The following is a 22,240-nucleotide window of genomic DNA, read 5'->3' on the forward strand; positions in this document are numbered from 1 at the left end:
TTTCTTCCTTCTCTTCTATCGCCATCGAAGCTAATGCTGAAGGTCGAGCCTGTTCTGTCGTATTTCTGGCATAGTCCGTCTTGAAAATGGCTTTAAATCAACACAACAATATATTTGCTTGTGCAGCTAGCTCCAGATACAGTTTGGTAGCTAATCATAGTTGGTGAAAGCGATGACGTATCCCAACGCCTGCGACAAGGCAATGACGTATCCCTACGCCTGCAAGAAGGTCTGGTGTCACCAAATCGAAATCTGATTGGTTAAAGCAACAGTCTTATCAACGCTTGTTTAATGCAGCAGAGCCTGCACAACTGATTGTGAAGGCTTTGAGGCAGATTTCTGACCCCGGCAACAAATTATGGCTGAAATGTGATTGGTTAAATGCTTCAATATGAAAACACACATCTGGAAGCAGTGCAACCAGGGGGAAAAGCAATGAAAGGAAGCTAACAGACAATTTGGAATTCTTTAATAAGTATTGATGGACAAAATATAATATATGATTCAGATATTTCTTAGGCCAGCAGAGAAGGCCTTGAAGGCCCTGACGCATATACATATATATACTGTAGTATATGTATATATTAGCTAGCTGGTAGCATATAGGTGTGCGTGTCCTCGCCACCAGAGAGGGCAGCATTTCCAGATTTCCTGAAGTGGTCGTCGATTCTTGGCCGTGTGTTGTGACGCCTCTCGAGCGTGGGGTTTCCCGCAGCTGAGTGCAGGGTTACCGCGCCCATCTCTGCTGTTTGATGGCCGCAGGAAGAAACCGCTGAGATTCCGACACCGAGGAACAAGAAGAAGAAAAAAAACAGGGACGACGACGTTGGACGAAGGGGGTGTTTTCCGTGAAGGTGGAATTTGAGGCGGCCTGGGAGAGTTCTCACGCTTGACCGGTACGCTTAAAGCGGGGTTGAAACGCCGTATCGTATCTGTCCGACTGTGCCGGTGTGCCCCCCTTCTTCGGCGGGTCATAACTGTGTTCGGGGAGTGCCGCTCTTCGTTAAGATCCATCGAACGCCTGGTTGGAAAAAAATAAGCAGAGAAGAGTTTTTTTCCCATCTTGTTTCCAGCTGATGTGATTTTAAGCGGCGATCCCATCGGAAAGCAGGTAAGAATTTTATGTTGTTTTACGTGATAAATTATGTGTAGCTAGCTAAAGCTATGGAGAATGAATCAAAGGGTTAATAGGGTTGAGTGCCTTAGCTAGATAACCTGCTTTTCGCTAACTAGGTTAGTTGTCATTAGTAGACTGTTGCTAGGCGGGCGGTAAAGAAATGTACTGTTTGATTGGAATTGGAAGGATTTGTCTTATATTTTGCATATAAGGCTTACATCCTAAGTGGGTATCGTGGGCTGCTAATAGGTTATTTGGTAACAGTTTAGTTAATAAACGACCTTACAACTGACTTGGCCTTTTGGGAATATATTCCCCCTGTGCAATATGAGTGTGTATTTAATGTGCAAATTCCTATCCCAGTTGTTGCCAACATGTCGGCCTTTTTTTTCCACGTCTTCATTACACCCAAAGCTCGTGTGCTAATGGGCTTCTCTTTCAAACCTGTCTACTTTTGAGATGACCAATTCAACTTTTGGATATGGTTAAACACACAAAATCCATGACGATGTGTTTTTTTTCCCCGGATCGTGGTGCAAATCGTAGCATCATGCACAACGAAGCGAGTCTAAAAATGGCTTCTTCGCCAAGCCGAGGCAGCATCGACACCACCCCCTGTTTTCCAAGCAAGTTAGCCCAGCATTGACCGCAGCCTGGCGTAGCTTGCATGGGTGTGTTTCGTGAAAAGTGGGCCCGATTTTGGGGGTATTTTAATGACCTGGGTTTGTTTCAACCTCGACTTTTTACTCATATTTGCTCCGCTCTGATTATTTGCTTAACGCAGATTGCTGAAGAATGTTCGTCAAATTCTGCCGTGTTTTATTATTACAAATGTCCGAAAATAAAACAAACGAATATGAAACAAAACCGAGCTGAGACTATAGTTACACTTATTTTTATTTAAATGGGAACATAAGGGGGCCAACGGGGTTTCATTTTAATACTAGCATAATTAGCCTGTTTCCAAACCCATAGGTTGAAATTGTAGCAATAACTCCGCGTCTCTGTGTTAGAAATATACATTTTCTATTAAATAAATTTATATTCTCGGGTGAACTTCTCAATATAATCGGGAGAAAATCAGTCTAATTGGCTCTATGCAATCCTGTTATGTCGAGCTCGGGTGTGTTTGAACGCCGAGCTGTTTTAGCTACCCCGGCCATGTCCCACACCAGGCCGGTTTGCGCTCTCTTTCCGAAAAGAAAACGTAATTAAATGGCACTTTTCTGCTATGTGACACTAACGCACAATAATGCCTGCGTGCGCACGACTTTTTAGGAGATTAATCGGTCGAGCAATGGCTAAACAGTAGTCAGACGTGTTGCTGAGCCGTTCACTTCCCCCCCAACTACGGGCATCAAGAAGCCGCTATGAGCAACTTCCCACTGGGCTACGTCGAGGCGGAGAACCGCTAATGAAAGTTATCGATTATAAATGTCTGCATTTGTTTCCACTACACAATTCCTTACAAAAATAACCCTTTAGTATTTCGTCGTTTTTGGTTATTTGGCCAGAGTGTGCCCTCCTTGCACTACTACCAATGAATGGGTTCCTGTATTGAAGGCCTGAGTAGCTGCACTCAACAAGATGGCGTTCAAAGCCTTTCTCATCAGCGCCCTTTTCTTCCCACTCACAGTGCAGACAGCTGCCGAGCGTCCGAGCCCTGTTTTAGCCTGGACCGGCTAGCATTTAATCTCCTGTTGTAAAGCAAACAAACTCATACATTACATCATTTTTGTTTAAATTGTATATTTTTTTAAAGCACATTTGATTCCTGGTGAGGTAATGTATGACAAACTGGTAGTTTGGTACTGGTGGTTTACTGCAAATTCACCTTGATTTAACCTAATTTGTGTTTGTTTATCAATGTATTTCATTATTTTTTTGACAGTCTTGAACCATTTTCATGATAGTGACTATTTTGGTAATTAGAAATTAAACGCAACCTTATTAAGACCAAGTGTCGACATCACCTTTTCAGTCATGTAGGTTAATAATACAGTGGTACCTCGTGATACAACAGGGGTAGGGAACCTATGGCTCGGGAGCCACATGTGGCTCTTTTGATAGCTGCATATGGCTCTCCGCTAAACTGTGAGGTCAAATATGGGAACCGCTGTTGAGGTTGAGGGCTCAGTCCTGAATGCATCAATAGGAGCGTTACGTGATCATTGTGATGCCGACACTACCTCCAGTGCGGCTTTAAAAAAATCACATTAGATTCTTCTGCATGCATACTAACATTTATCATTTATTAGTAACAGCACAATGTTGTCAAAGATCTCGGAGAACGGTTGTACTTTAAAAGTGGTGACATTACTACAAATAGCTCACAGTTTAGTGTATTTTTACTTTTAAATTTTGAGTATAGCTCTCAAGGAATAACATTTGAAAATATGAATTGTTTATGGCTCTTTCCGTCAAAAAGGTTCCCGACCCCTGTGATACAACATGCTCGTCATACAACATGCTCGTGTTGCGACGGAAATTTCGATCGAATAATTCGCCCGAGATACGATCAAAATTTCGTGATGCGACTAAGCCAGGTGGCCATGGCACTGTCTTTTTTTTGCATCTCTTTCGTGTCTAAAATATATCTACGTGCACTGGGCGCACTTTGCATTTCCCCACCCGTTTTTTTCCCCACGTTGGTCCACATTTACATACAAGGTAAACACACGATGGATCGGCAGAGTTTTGCAAAGAAAAGATCTGTAATACACTCGGTAATCAGACACGGGGAAGCGGTAAATTCCAAACAACTCTTGATGCATTCGTTTTGAAGACTCCGGCGGAACGTCCGGGTGGGGTCAACCCGTAGAACTAAGGTAAAAAAGATTAAAACAAAATTAGAATTCAGTTTTGTATGAAGTTACATTAAACGTTGAGTGTCTGTATGTATTTATCCAAGTTAATTTAAATTTGTTATGTTATAAAGTCGTTCTCATCAAAGTTTTATTAACAGGAATTCAATAATTCCCCCCAAATTATTCCAAAATTCATTTGAAATTAGTCCTTTCTGAACAAGGGAAAGGTGAACCATTTCATTGGTTTCTCACCCACGGTTCTATATGTTGATGAATAGTCATTTTAAAAGGTTTAGTTGGTAGTTGTGTGATGACCGTGGACTAAATGAAATAATTTACATACAACATCTATTTTCAAGTTACAAAAAAAGTTCTGGAACCAATTAATTTCATAAGTAGACGTACAACTGTACTCAGAAGTCACAGCAGAAGAAACCTTGGTAAAGTTTCCCAAGCTTTGGGCAAGCTTCTGCTCCTATATCTAAATAAGTGGTCTGCAAGAGAAATAAATATAAACATTTGAAACCTCTTACACACGAGGCGGACGCAGGCCCTGTCGACGCTCAAGTATGGAGAGCTAATGGCGTTCTTCACCTCAAAAGTTGTCAGATCAGGAATAAATAGTCTCCAACCAATCACCCCGTGACATATACCCCCTAGTCTGGTAGGACACCCCCCTCCCCTCCATCTGTCAACGCTATTACACCTACGCAGCTACATACTCACTCATGCTCTTCATACAACAAATATAACTAGCGGCACACTGGGATTAAGTCCTGTTTTCATATTTTGATGGGTCACTGCATGCACCCCCAGCTCGGCTGGTCCTTCTCCAGGTCTGAGTCGCTGCTGGAGCAGCTCTTGCTCACACATTTTTTAATTTTATTTTTTTGCGATCGCAGTGTCAGATTGCACGACACTGCGTCATCATCAACAAATAGTTGGAAAACAGGACATAACACACTATGCGGCAGGACAAGCAGAAATTCGGACATGCTAGACTTCCTGCGATGTGGTCATGAGGCGTCTTAGACGCCAGATCGGCAGTCGACAGAGGACTGGCGGTCTGTTGGCTACGAAAGTCAATGATTCTCCACGACATGTCTGTCGGTCTGAAACCGTGTAGTCTGTCTGAGTCAGGCAGAAGTGTCACCTCGAAATGACGTTTTAAACCTGACCCCAATGATTATTAGCCACTTATGCTAAAAGTCTGTCTTTTGTTTTCCAAAAACGAGCATGACTTTTTTTTCTTCTTTTAAATCTGCAAATGCAGGTTAGAAATTGGATTATAATCTTAGTCTGTGTTCCACTCTCTGGGATTATATGGCTTTAGTTTGTAATCGTTCGTTCTCTCGCCTTTCATAAATACAGTGGTACCTCGACATACGATCGTAATCCGTTCCGAGACTGAGATCGTATGTCGAGCTTTTCGTAACTCGAGCGAACGTTTCCCATTGAAATGAATTGAAAACAAATTAATTTGTTCCAACCCTCTGAAAAAACACCAAAAACAGGATATTGGATTGGAAAAAAATGTTTTATTTCTTCTAATTCGCCATATATTGACAAAGTAATAAATAACGAGTGATTTAATAGTAATAAAATGTGTTTAATAGAAGTAAAATTAGACATTTCTCGGAGGGTGGAGACAGCGGCATACACGGAGGGGGGGGCTGTTCGGGGAGACTATCCACGGCACTCGTAAACGAACAAACAAATCTAAATGAACTTGGATGAATATATACAGACACCCTCAAACATGCGTTTAATGTAACTTTACACAAAACTGAATTCTAGTTTTGTCTTAATCTTTTGTTACCTTCGTCCTGGCCGGTTTAGCGGTTTGCCACGCCTCCACCCTCACGTTCGCTATCGATGGACTGTTTGCTGTTTGTATTGAACTTCAAAATATTCTGAAAATGATGCACACAAATGTCCTCACAATAGGATAACGCACGACCACTTGCCAACGAGAAATAGTCTTTAAAGAACGATCGCGGGAGCTTCTTTCCTTAGAAAGAATAACAGGAAATGCATTAGCTGAGCTTACCCACGTATTGATTGTGGGTAATGAAGTTTTATTCTGAGAAAGGGTGCCATTGCCTATGGGTGTTGTGTGCACGAGTATACTTCATTACCCAGAAAACCGTCTTTTTGCCCGTGCATGCGCATTGTGCGTTTCCTTTTCGAAACTTGCTGAATAAATCGTTCAGTCCTCGTAGATATAGTAGTTATACACGAAAGAGATGCAGCAAAAAAAGACCGTGGGCTACATTGATAAACAGCCTCTCATGTCATGGCCACCTGGCTTCATCGCATCTCGAAATTTTAATTGTATCGCGAGCGAATTATTCGATCGAAATTTTCGTCGTACCACGAGCATGTATCACGAGGTACCACTGTACTGTGTTTTTGGCTAATTTGAAGTATTTGGTGTATATTTTTTCTCCCAAAAATATTAAGTAAATAAATGTAATTGCACCATATTGACCTTGCAGTTTCATCCATGTCAAGTCTGATTTGTGCGCATATAAGCCGTACCCTCGATTCAGTTTTTTTCTTTTGCGACAAATACGGCGTACTATATGGGAAAAAATCTGGTACCTACTTAGCTTGACACAGCACTACTTACTATTAAAGCATTGTCATTTGCAAAATTAAATACAACTTGGTATATCACATAGGTTGTCAGCCACCGTTCCAAGCATGCCAAGATGATATAGAGATAATATGAGCCATTGCCGCTACTTGAGTGGTCAACAAGACCTTCGAAAACCAAACAAAAAATCTTATTTTCATCAGAGAAACGATCATTGTAACGTTTTAATCACAACTGTGTCACTTCCTGCATGCTCTGTTGTAGCCCGGTATTTTTTCCTTAGCAAAATGGGTCACATAGCCAAAGGCTTTTTTCTTTTTGGCCGTACTATACTTTTTGACTGCAAAACAAACTTAAAATCTATTGATTGTCCAACAATCCTTGGGAGATGGTTGTTTTGCAAATATGAATCAAAACATTATGGCCACTTGCATTATGAAATACCCAGAGATGCCAAATATTAGTTTGTCAGGCATTTGGTTTGTGTTCCCTTGTTTATTATTCGAGTGTAGAAAAGGCTCGACATTCCTCAACAAGACTGAAATTTGTTAGTCCCAAAAAAACATATTCATTAAATGAGTGGTCAGCTGATGCACACAAGAAAATGTGCTACCAAGCTGAGCTGATTGCCAGATTTGCAGTATGTTCTACCTCACTTGGATTCATAAACGCCTCCAAATACCCATATAAGGTTTGAGCATTTCCCTTAAGAGTGTTCAAATTGCTTACTTCCCGCTCGAAATCATGTCTCAGAGTGGGGAGAGGAAATTTCTCTGATCTTGACGTACTTTAGGCCATCCACATAATAGATTTGTATATATTATCGAGGAGTGATGATACACAGCCCACAAGACAATACACAATGTTGGGTCCACGAGACATTTGGAGATTTTCCACATTTACTTTTAGGAAAACAAGTGACAAATTTCAATTTCATGACCATAGGAATTAATAGTGATTGTTTGGGCCAAGAGAAGATATTTACTGCTGTTGGAAATGATAGGAATCTTTTGCCAATGCCCGCATGCGATGCAAAGTTTTATGTCTTAACTTAATGTTTTGTTGGCATTGGTGGTGATAGACGTCCAATCCGTTTAGATCGCTGCCAGTCTCTTGGTGTTCAAATGGATTGGAAATCAATGGAACTGAATTTGCTCTCGGTTGAACTGAAACGTGATCATTTACAGTCATCCCAGTTTTGATGCTTGATTAAAATGAGAATTCTTGTGGCTTAGATGTGGAAATTGCTGCCTTTTAATGATCTAGATTTGAACTGTCCAACCAAGCTGTGTGTTGTCAGGGAAGTGGGACAGGATGGAGCTTTTACAAAATGTCCAGGAGCAATATCCTGTCTATTTCTATATTACTGAGTCTGTTGTAGTAGCATTCTTCATGGCCTGGTTGCATTTCAGCCACATTTGACATGCATCACTTCCTAAAAGCACTTAGATGCTAAGAGGTGAAAAGACACATGGACAAATGTTTCTTTTACAAACTGAAATGCCATTAGGAAAGGGCCCTTTTTTGGAATGGAACCTAAATGACTTCCGCATCCCTTTATTCTGCTTTAGTTAAGAACGAATCCATGAATAACCCCACGCCTTTAGGCTTTCGTTTATAGGTGTTGTCAACCTAACTTTTTGGACATTGATGCAAAGGGACTACCTACCATTTTAACATACAGTACTGTATTTTCTCGCATATTAGCCACCTCCGCGTGTAAGTCGCACCTTTAAAATTGCCTTAAAATCGTTGAATTTTACATTTTCTCCCATATACGATGCCCCCAGATTCACAATTTTTATCTCCATATTCATGGATTTAATAGGAGTACAAATGTGTTACTCTGAAGGGAAAATCTTATTTCTGAGATACTTTATGAATAGAAAGGATTGGCTGCTTTATTCAAAAATGCAAAAAGGAAGTTATGTGAGCAGTACAACCAGGAAGTGTGTCCGTAGAGGTCTCGTTTGTCATCCCTAGGTAAGACGATGGCGCCCTGAGCGAGCATTGGCAGGCACAAGTAGGTCTTTTTTTTTTTCCTCTTATGCAAGATGCGGTTTATTTTTTTCTTGAATTTCATTCATAGATGTTAAAATAAATTTTAAGCCTTTTATCTGTTTATCTTTTCTCTATTTTGAAATAAATTATCGTATCGGCAGCATTGTCTTGCGTTATGGCGTTTCGTGCATGTCAAGTCTAATTTGTGCACATCAGCCGTACCCTCGATTCAGTCATCTTTTTGAATGACAAATGTATATGCCAGAAAATACGGTAATTGCTCAAAATACAGTGGTACCTCGACATACGATCGTAATCCGTTCCGGGACTGAGATCGTATGTCGAGCTTTTTGTAACTCGAGCGAACGTTTCCCGTTGAAATGAACTGAAAACAAATTAATTCGTTACAACCCTCTGAAAAAACACCAAAAACAGGATAGTGGATTGGAAAAAAAGTTTTATTTCTTCTAATTCCCCATATATTGACAAAGTAATAAATAACGAGTGGTTTACTCGTAATAAAATGTGTTTAATAGAAGTAAAATTAGACGCATTTCGCGCAGGGTAGAGACAGCGGCATACACGGGGGGGGGGGGGGGGGGTGTTCTGGCGGACTTTATCCACGGCACTCGTAAACGAACAAACAAATTTAAATTAACTTGGATAAATATATACAGACACTCAACGTCTAATGTAACATCACACAAAACTGAATTCTAATTTGGTTTTAATCTTCTTCTTTTTTATACCTTCGTTCTGGCCGGGTTAGTTGTTTGCCACGCCTCCACCCTCACGTTCGCTATCAATGGACTGTTTGCTGTTGTACTATTCCCTTCAAAATAATCCGAAAATGATGCACACAGATGTCCTCACAACAGGATAACACACGACCACTTGCCAACGAGTAGTGGTCTTGAATTAGCGATCGCTCCGCCAACGGGAGCTAACATGCTAAGGGAACAGGAAATGCAACCTCCTACCCACGTATTGATTGTGGGTAATGAAGTTGTATTCTGAGAAAGGGTGCCATTGGCAATCGGTGTTGTGTGCACGAGTATACTTCATTACCCAGAAAGCCCTCTTTTTGTCCGTGCATGCGCGTTGTGTGTTTCCTGGTCGAAACTCGTCTGAATAAATCGTTCAGTGCTCGTAGATATCTGTAATACACGAAAGAGATGCGGCAAAAAAAAGACCACCTGGCTTGGTCGCATCTCAAAATTTTGATCGTATCGCGGGCGAATTATCCGATCAAAATTTTCTTCGTACCACGAGCTGATCGTAGTTTGAGGTACCACTGTATACCTTAATAATGGGATGTTATCATACAGTATTAATTAAAGCCGGGCAATATGGAGCATTTTATATCACAATCGTCATATGCCAGAAACACGCTTTTTTTACTATACTAACTCCAGGAAAGTTTAGTGGTCCCATTCCTCTGACTATAAGACATGTTTTGAGATGATTCCAAGCCTTTTTTATCTTAATTGAGACGGGTACACTTGATTCTCAACCTTGCTTAGGTATTTGACAAGACTTATTTTGTGCCTAATAAGTGCGTTAAAACTGCAGTAAACGTGTATTCAGTGTAACCTGTGGCGTGGGTTCAATATCTTTGCCATGGTGATTCATTTAATTCTGTTTCTAAACTCCCTGCAGTGAGAGATTTACATGGTGTAATTGTATTGTAAAGAGAAATACCGATCGTGTCTGTGTGCACTGCATTTATACCCCGCTCGTTACTATGCAGGAGATGTCGGCACAGATAGGAGTGGCTGGAAAATGTGAAGTCTGCTTCCCTCCCTCGTCCCTTTCTCCTCCCCCTCCACCTCTAATAATAGCAGACAGAAAGAGAAGGTGCTGGAGTCAATGTTCTATCTACAGTATTGGCACCAACACCACCACCACCAGCACATCCTTAGATAACGTTAATATTCATTATTGACTTCTATGAATTGGAATTGAATTAGGCTGCCATTTAGATATTTCATCTTAGGCCTTTTGGTGTGACGGGGATAAAATCAAAATAGAATAAATAAACGCCTGATCGGTTCAGAAAGCCGAGTCCATTTTTACTGACCCCACACACTCAAGCCTGCTTACCCCCAGACCTGTTTGATGAATAAGGCACTTAAAGCAGTTTAAACTTCAAGGCAAATTTATCAACTGCATCCTGGTGGAAAGAATCGTGATTAGTAAAAATCAAAAGATAGATCTTGTGTAATAATAGTGAAAAGGGGGGAAATAGCTGTTGTTAGACATTTTTAGACTCCAGTACTCTTATAGCTGATGTCAAGATTGTCCCACCTACTCATCAGGCATTGGCTAACCAATTGATGACCTATACACATTGTAATGCACCCAGGAAGTGAAGCAGAGAAAAGAGGAAAAAAACAATGTATTGCACGGGTACAGAAACTATAGTGTGCCTTTTTTCTTGATATTTTTACCTTTTACGAGTGTGTTTAGCGTTCATGGCGCTTTTCTTCTTCTTCTGAATCTAAACATTTTCTCATTGTAAGAGTTCAAAGACATTTGTGTTTTGCATATTTCGACTCTATGAGCAACAAGCACATTTCTCATCAAGGCCAATTATAATATTTTCTTTAAGCATCTTGATTCTTTATTTTCTTTAAGCATCTTGATTCTTTATTTTCTTGAAAGCATCTTTGGTGTTTCTTTATCCTTTGTTACTGTAAATGTCTACTTAGAGTATTTTAAAGAGATAAATCAACACTGATATCAGGAGCATCTCAGTGTTTAATCAAATGTCAAAAAAGTAATTTTCCGGGTGCATTGTGTGTGGTGAAAAGCACAAAGACGACGGTACATATGGTAAAATAACCCTTTCCTATACCAGTTGTTGCAAGTGCAACTGTTAACTCCGTTTGTTTTAGAAGCCACTTTATTGGGATTCTCCTTTTCAGTCAGATTTTGATGTATGGAAAGTGAAATTGTGATGCTAAGAGCCTCAACTCAAGGATTGGGGTCAACTGGATAGCCACTGCTTTTAGGATCATCAGCAGGTTTTGTCTTAAACGGATTTGGCTGGAGGAGCTGAATCAACTGTGTCCCAGGATTACAGGAATGACATTGGAATTTAGTTGACTCGCCCCCAGCAGAACCAGCAACACTTTCATCGGGCCACCTCCCATTAATCGCACACTAGCATTTCACCTGAAGTGCTGCAAACGTCAAGCTGGTGTCTTGCGCTACAATTCTGCTTCATTAATATCTGGAAATCTAAACAACTTGTCGGAACTCTTTCTTGGGTAATGTTTGGTCCTGTTTTTAATTGTTCTTAGAATTCTGATGCTTTAGTGTTAACGGCTGTTAAAAGTTATGTTATACCGTAGAGGAGAAATGGATTCTGTAGATTTCTCAAAATGTTAAAGCTCGTAGTGTCTGCCAAGTGCTTGTTGCTAGGTAACAGTTTTAAGATGGTAATAGAAGTCTTGGAGCTGTCTGGAATTTGTTTTCCTGTTGTGAATATGACTTTGGGCCATGCATATTGGATATAACACGCACTGTTATTTTATGCTATGTTTATGTTATGCTATGTTTATGTTTGTAGCGTACCTTTACTAACTATACCATAATAACCACTTCTGTCTCCGACAGATAAGGAAGAGTCTAGGCGGCGGAGCGAAGCACACTATTAGCAGAGGAAAATGAGTGAACTGGATCAGCTACGCCAAGAGGCTGAACAGCTAAAGAACCAGATCCGAGTAAGTTCTTTAACTGCCCAACTTTTTGTTCTCAGCTTTTCAAAACTTTTACCTTGGTTTTTTTCACTCACTAAAATGATTATGGATGTAACTTCAATTTCAAAGAAATTGGATGTAAAGAAAGCCATTACTTCTTCAAACAATCTTAAAGCATTTTGTTTTCTCCCATACACATTTTAAACCACTGTTTATCGTCGATAGCCGGTTTCATGTAATCGTAGCGGTGTATTTTGACAGACCGACGTAGAATGAAATCAAAGTAAATTGGAACATTTATGTCGTAATGGAAGGGTGTTGTTGTGGGATGGACATTTTTCAACGGAAGGTTACGGTCGTGCATGAATTAGGCTGAAAAGTTAATAACTTTTCTTTTCAAAATACAAAATGCGATTGGTTGGCAACTCATTCAGTTAAATGTCAGAAGTAATTTTTGCTCTTCAGAAAGAAAATCACAGTGCTTAGGGAAATTGATAAATTCATTTTCTGGAGAATGACTAAAATGTCTCCTTTTCTCGTCTCGTCTTAATTTAATTATGGAAGAGTTTGATTGTGAGCGTTCCATCAACGTGTATTAACTTCCTGATTTCACTCACAAAATTTGGCCCACTCATGACACAACGCATTGACTTATATGGAACTGCAATACAAATTTCACTCCCTCAGTAACTTAGCAAACAGCATCAAACCTTACAATCATAAACTTAATGTTGGGATCGTGAAAGCATAAAAAATACCAAACAAGCACCTTAAAAGTATATGCTCATTAATGACCACAAATGTGCTCTCCCAAATGCTATCGGGCTAATGTGGCTAACTAACTAGAAAGGTCATTTGTGGAGAAGATTGTTTATTTTCAAAAACCTATGAATTCGGCAATCTTTATTGTTTGTTTTTCTATATATTTTTTATACCCGTGGCTTTTCGATTAAAAAAAAAAGTATAACCTACCTATATTGTCAAAGTGAAATGTATGAGTACCTAAAGACAGATTTTCCTAAATATAAACGGCATAACTCCGCTTCCATACTTTTTTTAAATATGCAAATATATGATTTTCTCACTTTGATGGTTGTATTTCAGGATGCCAGGAAAGCGTGTGCTGATGCTACCCTGTCTCAGGTAAGCATAATAACATTCATATAATAAATTGCAACTCGCAGGCGTTCACACTGATAAAAGCACTAGAATGCTGTTATGGTGCTTTGTGGCCTATTAAAAAAACAGTCTGTTCTCTTAATCTTGTCCAGATTACAGCTAACATCGACCCCGTCGGCCGAATTCAGATGCGCACTCGCCGAACACTGAGGGGGCATCTGGCTAAAATCTATGCCATGCACTGGGGCACTGACTCGAGGTACTGTATTCAGTCCATTAACTAAATATTTTATGCTATCGACCCTCTTCGGAGCCCAAATGCAGGAAATGGATATAAAAGCTTGCTTGCACGTCTTTGTGCTGGGTGTTTTTCCTCAGGCCCCTTGTCAAGTCCTCGAATTACACAATAGCTTGAGTTTGCATCCACATTCCACAAGCTATTTTTAAACATCTGCCCAAAGCCATCTATTAGATTAACATAAACCCGGTGTTCTAACAAGTCAACTCTAGTGTATTTAGATGGTATAATCCACCATGTTTTTGTTGAACATTTTATTGGCCGTGCTTTAATCACATCCTTCTAAAGTCTGTCGGGTAGTGTTGTCCCGTTTTATATGATTCTAGGGAAAATACACAAGCTGGGAGATTTAATATGGTGTTCATGGACACAATTAGCACGGTTGCATTTAACCGGAAACATTACAAATAGAAAACAATTTAGATTTGGTCCTTTTGATGCTGAGCGTTTCAGATATCTGTATCAAAACCATTCGTTTTCAATATTTGATTTTTTTTTGGGTATTTCGATCGATTTGATTGGATCATTCTTCAACCAAAAAGATGTATCTTTGCGCCCATCATTAGGCCAAAGATGTGTAGTAAAGGAATACTTAGTACACACTTTTAAAAAAAATGTTCCTTTTAACAATTTTGGAATGGTTAAGGAGTTGAAATAGAGCTATCTACACAAGAACAGTCCCATTCAGAAATATTGGCCGATATTGTCAACTTCATTGAAGTTTTTACAATCTCTGCTTTTCTCACATTAAGCCTGTTCACGGTGGAGTGAGCTAAACTGTGTGCCACGGTAGTTAAAATTTGCAGGTTCCCAGTATGCCTTGCTATTCTTTGCTCACTGCTCTGCCTGCTCCTCTGTGCATTGCCTTTGTCGCTCTAATTACTGGATTGGATTCACTTTTACAGCAAAGCTGAGTCCCAGTCACCATGAGCCTTTGCATAAAAAAAAAAATCATTTTAATCATCACCGCATATTTATTATGTATGTTTTATTGATGTGAATGAGAATGAAATATTTAATCTTCACCAATTTTTTATTGTATTTTTTGTTGTTGTTGTCGTTAGGCTTTTGGTTAGCGCCTCCCAGGATGGAAAACTCATCATCTGGGACAGCTACACCACAAACAAGGTAAATTTGTTTTCAGTGGTTAAATGGATCCAATATTCAGATTAGGTTCAATATTTTTCGTTTATTTTTTATTTTTATTTTTTAAAGAAATTAGATTTTTCTGCCTAGATATGCTGGCATTAGTCTGAAAATCAATCAGCGTATTCCTGATTTGCAAACGTCATTTCGGCATACCGCAGATTTTTGTGAAAATCTTAAGTATTCGCTCGTCTTGTAAATCTTGATATCCCAATAATTTCTGGTAGTATTAAAACTTAAAAATCAAGTTTTTTACTATGCTAACGAAATCATGCTGTTCTTCCTCACTCCAAAAGAATTTGGTACTGTTTTACATCACTACATACCAACAACTACGTCCTAAAGAACAAGATTCCTTCCAAATGGATCTTATTTAAAAGCTCCTATCAAGTGGGCTATTCTTATAATTGCTTTACTGGTCAGATATTCTAATAATATTCTGGACTTGCATAGGCGGGCTACGACCCACCCCACAAAAATATTGTGCGAAGGATTTTGGCTACATAAAACATATTTATGAACAATTTAGAATTCTTAGCTATCCAACTACAATCACTGCAATACTGCATAAATCAGATTTCAAATTCAGCATGTTTATTTATCCAAACAATTCAATTTTGGGGGGGTTATTATACCCTTTAATGGCATTTTATTATTATTATTATTCATTGATTTTTTTCATTTGGCCCTCTTAGGTCCATGCCATCCCGCTGCGCTCCTCTTGGGTGATGACGTGTGCGTATGCCCCCTCTGGTAACTATGTCGCCTGCGGGGGATTAGACAACATCTGCTCCATCTACAACCTGAAGACCCGCGAGGGGAATGTGCGTGTTAGCCGTGAGCTGGCTGGACACACAGGTAGGCTGCAAACCGCATTGTTTTGCTTAAGCACGTCCCTATTTTTACGCCATTGGAGATGAAATTTCTTTGCCATGTTTTTTTTTAATGAACGGTACGTTCGCCAAGCTTTAAGCTGTCATTCAGTGCAACTGGATAGCGAGGTCTCAGTCACATGGTCTGTGAGCTCTTTTTTGCAAAAGTAGATCAAAGATGTATAGCCTTGCCTATCATGAGTTTTGTGCTTGAAGGCAAGAATTATTCATCTGATCAGAGTCACATGACACAGGAAGTGTGTCAGCATTTAAGTTCTTCTTCCTTTGCCATTGGGAGGGGCGCATACTCTCTAATAGCTCGAGATGAGAAGGGAGGAATTGTGGGTTTATTATGACCAATATGAGACTTGAATTCATTCCAGAGCTTCCCACGAGGTCTTTCTTGGGTGGAGTGATAGTTCATACCTGTCAACCTCTGCCGATAACTGCCCTTATAAATGATTATGATTCCCCTTACAACCCCCCCAAAAACCTTACAAACACCGTACGACTCGTACGGTGTTTGCAAGGTTTTTCCGCGTTGATGGCATAGAATTGAAATGTAATTGTTTTTTTTAGGCTATCTGTCCTGCTGTCGCTTCCTGGATGACAACCAGATTGTCACCAGCTCTGGAGACACCACCTGGTGGGTTGTTGCATTGCACCCAATACTACAGTTCACCTTCATTTCCTGCCTCAAGCATGACGTGTTGGCTCATGAGTTAAACTATTTGGATATAGTAATGTTTTCCATACCTGTCAACCTCTGCCGATAACTGCCCTTATAAATGATTATGATTCCCCTTACAACCCCCCAAAAAACCTTTCAAACACCGTACGACTCGTACGGTGTTTGTAAGGTTTTTTGGGGGGTTTGTAAGGGGAATCATAATCATTTATAAGGGCAGTTATCGGCAGAGGTTGACAGGTATGGTTTTCCATTGTTAAAAAAATGGTGTAAAGAAAATATATTTGTAGGATCATTTCGTGCCACTGATTTTTGTTTCTAATTCAATTTTGTCCCTTTTAGTGCTCTGTGGGACATCGAGACTGGACAGCAGACAACTACGTTTGCCGGTCACACCGGTGACGTCATGAGTCTTTCTCTGGCACCTGACACCAGGCTGTTTGTATCCGGGGCCTGCGATGCCTCGGCCAAACTCTGGGACGTCAGAGAAGGAATGTGCCGGCAGACATTCACTGGCCACGAGTCAGACATCAATGCCATTTGTGTAAGTTTTTCTACATGCTTGCGTACTGTATACAAGTGAGAAATGAAAGATTAACATGATCAATTGATTCGAGGACCTTGACGGGGGTAGCAAATAAGAGTCAGGTAAGTCAAGACCAGTTAATTTGCTAGCAGGGAAGCAACAAATGATTGTTTTGGTCACCAACTAAGCTGTAATTTTTTTTTTATTTTTAAATTATGCCACCAATCTGCTTATATAGAAGTCACATTTAATTTTACACAACTCTGGACAACACATTTTAGCTGTAAATGTGCGTTGGAAGTAGAAAATTGAGCGGTACATTTATTTGACAAACTATGTATAAGGTCTTTTTATCTTTGTTTTTCGGAGCAGTTGTTTGCAAAAAATTTTGAATCATTATAAGCAGACTGCTTTCATTGAGGTCTTCAAGAAGTCAGAAAATAATTGTCAACTTAAGTGAAATTATTTTTAGTAAAGGTGTTTTTTTTAAGTCGATTCCACAATATATCGCAATATTACATTGCATGATTCTCGTATCGATTCAAAATCCGTCTGAATTAATCATTACGTGTGTTTTTGGTGGAAATTAACAAAAGGTGACTAAACTTCAACTTGCATCCACTAGTCTGCAGCAGTCAGCTGCCGCACCCTGACATGTATTCATTGTGCTTGGATGCCTGTGGGCACTGTTTCTTAGTGCAAATCCCATATAAAAAAAAGTACTACTACAGAGAATGATAAAAACAAAAACATATTGGATGCTAGAACATAGATATAAATGTACTTTTATGTCCATTTTGATTCATTTTTCCCCCAAAAATATATATCATAATCGTCTTAAGGTGTTGTATCGTGATACAAATCGTGTTGCCAGATATGAGGCAATAGACGCCTGGACTTTTTGTAAATGCTGGACATTGTAATAACTTTTTCTTTTAAAAAAAATCTTGTTTCAGTTCTTCCCCAATGGCAATGCCTTTGCCACGGGCTCAGATGATGCCACCTGCCGGCTGTTTGACCTGCGTGCTGACCAGGAGCTGATGGTGTACTCACATGACAATATCATCTGTGGTATCACTTCTGTGGCATTCTCCAAGAGTGGCCGCCTACTGCTGGCTGGCTATGATGACTTCAACTGCAATGTCTGGGACACTTTGAAGGCCGATCGTGCAGGTAAGTCAACGTTGCTGTGCTCGCTCGCTTGCGTAACTTTGTCGCAACCTGCTGACGAAACCCGTAGCACTTTCCTCTGAGAACATCCTGTTTCAATGGCCAGGTTGATCAATTTTCAGGGTTTTGAACTCATGATGTCAAAATGTTAAGTCAGTCCCTGCCATCGACTGCAATAGACGTCCAATACCATGTTGAACTGGGAGAATCTCTGGCCATGAAACATTTCCCAGTTCAAATGGTCTATCAGTCATTCCCTGCCAGCGCTTCCATGAAAATGACCAAATATCAAGATTCCTCTTTTTCTTATTTAAAGAGGGGAGGAATACATCATTGGGCCTTTTGATTTATTTATTAAAAAACCTTGACCTCATAATTTTTCCTCTGAGTGACTCCGATTAGATTCCGCAGTTAGAAACTATTTTACGACTTTCAGACCGATAACTGAAACGATAGAGGAATTCAAAATTCTCCCATTCAGGCGGTGGAAATGCAACTTGTACTTTAATACTAAATTGGGTGACCTATAAAGCAAAAGGAGTCACAGTGACTCATTTTGTGGTTTTACACGATTTTGTTTTTCTGAAAATGACGTGATCGGGCCCGATTTCCAAGGGAGTCTAATCAGGGACATCCCTAATTCTTATGGTGGCGTATGTTTCACAAAATATGATTTTCAGGACTGTCTCATGATAACTTTGAATTGATAAGGAAAATTAAATGGGGAAACTTAAAATGTTCCCCCTTTTTATCTGTGAACCTCTGTGCGATTTTTACTCTTTTTTCCTACGCAGGTCACATTTGCCTAGACGCTGTTGAATTTTATGTATTTTGCCTTAATTTTCACTTCACTTGTTCCACAGGCGTCCTGGCTGGTCATGATAACCGGGTAAGCTGCTTGGGTGTGACTGACGATGGTATGGCAGTTGCAACAGGGTCCTGGGATAGCTTCCTCAAGATCTGGAACTAGAGTCTGAAGGTATGGAACATTTTGGTTACTGTGTTTTCACACACAGAAAACGCACTAAAAGTAAAATAAAATATCTCCAAAATGGATGGCCCACCTTTTTATCAGGTGAGTCATCTCATGTGAGCACTAAATTAAAAACTGAATGTTGCCATGTGACTTTGACAAACTTTCTGCTTGACTGACTGGATGCATTTCTAAATGCACCACTGGAGCCGCGGTGTTTTTTTTTTTTTATTACAATGTACAGTGGTACCTCTACATACGAGCTTAATTCGTTCCGGGACTGAGCTCGTATGTCGATGCACTTGTAACAGAACAAACAAATTTAGATTAACTTCGATTAATATATACAGACACACTCAAACATACATTTAATGTAACTTTACACAAAACTGAATTCTAATTTAGTGTTACATTTTTATACCTTCTGGGCGGGTTAGCTGTTTGCTGTTGTATTTTCTTCAAAATATTCCGAAAATGATGCACACAAATGTCCTCACAATAGGATAACGCACGACCACTTGCCAACGAGAAGTAGTCTTGTATTAGCGATTGCTCCACTTCTCATAAGAACATCAGGGGCACTGGCTCGCAACTCCCTCTTTATAATATCTCTGGTCGCAACCCCTTTGAACGGCGCCTATGATGATGGCATTACAAAGAAAGAGTTGCGACCAGAGATATTACACAGAGGGAGTTGCGAGCCAGTGCCCCTGATGTTCTTATGAGCAGCGAACGAGAAGTAATATAATACTCCTCGTATTAGCGATTGCACCGGCATTCGCGCTGAGTGACGGAAAAAAACACTGAAAAAAATGCAACGCTCTGCTCAGTGCTCGTAGATATCTGTTATACACGAAAGAGATGCGGCAAAAAAGACAGTGCGCTACAATGATAAACAGCCTCATGTCTTGGCCACCTGGCTTTCTCGCATCTCGAAATTTTTCTCGTATCTAGAGATAATTATTTGCTCGAAATTTTCCTCATCTCGAGCTGCTCGTATGTAGAGGTGCTCGTATGTAGAGGTACCACTGTAGTAGTTTCTTGCTAGCGTGTCATGTCATATTTTAGCGTGTGCACGTGCTAGCTTGTGATGCTCCTCATAAGCTTGTGTATGGTTAAAAACAGAAATCATGCCCACAACTGAGACTGCAGCTTTTAATACGGTGCGCTTTGTTTGTGAAAATACGGTAATTGTCCAAGACGATGTTAAGTAAATGTCAACTAACCGCATTTTGTTCATTCCCAGATGGTGTCCGGACTCCAAAGTTGCGTTGAAGACCATTCCGACATCACAACGTTCAATTGTATTGCATATCCGATATTTTCCAAACGTTATACTGACTCGAAACACCCCCAAAACTATTAAGGGCAAAAAAAAATCTCTCTCTCTCTTTCTCCTCCTCCGTCACCTCCTTCTTTAAAGAGCACAATAGCTTTTAACTCATTCAGCTCCAACCACACAAGTCATGGAATATGTCTCAAAATGGACGGCTAGATCTAACTCTTAATAGCTTTTTGGCCATCTTTCCATTTTTGTTGTTGTTAAAATAAGGATCAAATCTGTTTTATCTGCTAATCTTGACATATTTTAAAGTGTTTTAATTTGGAAACATCCTCGGAAACTCAGCTTTACCCAGCGGAGAACAAAGTGAGAGAATTTTCTAGCCCCGCTGTATTAGACCCACCAATTTTTGTTTTACCCCCAAAAAAACCACCCACCCACCTGTGTAGTCCACAAATTCTTGTTTGCACAAAATTTAAACTTTGCATATATATTGTCTAAAGAAGAAAACAATTAACTAACCAAGCACATGCTGTGATGGATGCTCGTTTTTAAGACTCAAAAAAGAAAAAGAAGAAAAAAAACCATTAACCATTCTTCCACCTTTTTTTGTCTGTCTACAATCTAGACTAATGAAATGAAGATTAGCCTATTGGATCATAACCCACCCTATACCCTTTTTTCTTTATTTTGACTCCGCCCCTCTTGTAGTCTTGAGTCGCCCAATTTTAGCCAAACTGCGTTCCAGAACATTCTCAAACAGGGGTGCCCATTCCGTTCTTGGAAATGCAGTTACTACTCTGTGAATGATATTGTTGTATAAATCAATGTTTGAAAATAATATTGAAACTTTTTAAGTTAAAAACAAAAAAAACAAAAAAACACAAAAAAAACATTGAAAAAAAACACACCAAGATTTTAGTTGTCTGCCATGGGTGGGTTATCTTAGAATCGCATGCTGTAGAATTGCTTAAGGTGCATATGGAATTAAGTCCTTTGATGTTTTCTTTAAGGAAAGAACCTGTTGAAATACTATATCAATAGTTGTATTTATTTTTCTTTTTTTCCCCCTAGTTTTGACTTCCTTTGTTTTTTTTTGTTTTTGTTTTTTTGCTACTGCGTGCATACATATTACATCTAAAATGTCAAAGCTATGCACATAAGAAGCAAACCCTGCATTATTAATGGTTGCTTGAGAGGGATTCCACAAATTATTTGGACGTAAATGTAAATTGTACACACTTGCATATATACATATAGTCACCTAAACGTACTACTAGGACAAATTTTCCATTCCTTCTGTAGCAAACAAAATTCCACTTAAGAAAAACATTTTATAAGTTTTTTTTTCTCCTGTCCTTTAATAAAATATAAAAAAATAAAAAATCTTGCAGCATCTGGATGGCAGACTTTTGTTTTTGTTCCCTTTCCCTTGTAAACAGAAATGCTTTTCATTTTAGTTATAGGCTAGTCCCATTTTTTTTCCCTTCTATTTTTCTCTGCAACATTCTGTACAAAAATGTGCTGTAATTGTGCGTTAGGCCTGGAGTTGGCATAAAAGAAAAACTTTAAATCTAAAAAAAAAGTTACCAATTAATTAAATACACTTTTTTTTCCCCCTCTTTCTCCACCAAATAACTGTAGAGCTCTGCACCCTCTCTATTCCCTTTTCACCTTTTGTATTTAATTTCCAAGTCAGTCAGTGTACAACCGAAAGCTGGATGCAAGATAGAAACTATATTAAAATGTACTGTTATTTAAGATGTAATAAAAAGCAGTTTGAGATGACCTCTTGTGTTGTGTGACTCACTGAGCAGATATCACTGAAGTTACACAATCTCTGCACATATTTTTTTCTTTGGTATTATGAAGACATTACTCATTTACACGATAGTATACCAAATAAAAGTATTGTGACTTAGATGGAATTTTATTCAA

General features: G+C 39.4%; 1 protein-coding gene across 2 annotated transcripts; it reads left to right on the forward strand.

The window, feature by feature from the left end:
• Window positions 1-636: 636 nt before the first annotated feature.
• Window positions 637-22,090, forward strand: LOC144084065 (guanine nucleotide-binding protein G(I)/G(S)/G(T) subunit beta-1). Of its 2 annotated transcripts, none has more exons than XM_077612367.1 (11): window positions 637-1,111; window positions 12,146-12,252; window positions 13,333-13,371; window positions 13,500-13,606; window positions 14,710-14,773; window positions 15,487-15,649; window positions 16,243-16,309; window positions 16,694-16,895; window positions 17,834-18,050; window positions 18,911-19,026; window positions 20,267-22,090. In XM_077612367.1, exons 2-10 carry the CDS (start codon window positions 12,196-12,198, stop codon window positions 19,015-19,017), a joined length of 1,023 nt encoding a protein of 340 aa, XP_077468493.1. In that variant the 5' UTR covers window positions 637-1,111; window positions 12,146-12,195; the 3' UTR covers window positions 19,018-19,026; window positions 20,267-22,090. The 2 variants fall into 2 exon arrangements, with proteins under 2 accessions (XP_077468493.1, XP_077468485.1); XM_077612359.1 differs by lacking the exon at window positions 637-1,111 and adding an exon at window positions 11,628-11,796.
• The last annotated feature ends 150 nt before the right edge of the window (window positions 22,091-22,240 follow it).

This window comes from Stigmatopora argus, chromosome 1 (genome assembly GCF_051989625.1).
Source record: "Stigmatopora argus isolate UIUO_Sarg chromosome 1, RoL_Sarg_1.0, whole genome shotgun sequence".
Taxonomy (NCBI): Eukaryota; Metazoa; Chordata; class Actinopteri; order Syngnathiformes; family Syngnathidae; genus Stigmatopora; species Stigmatopora argus.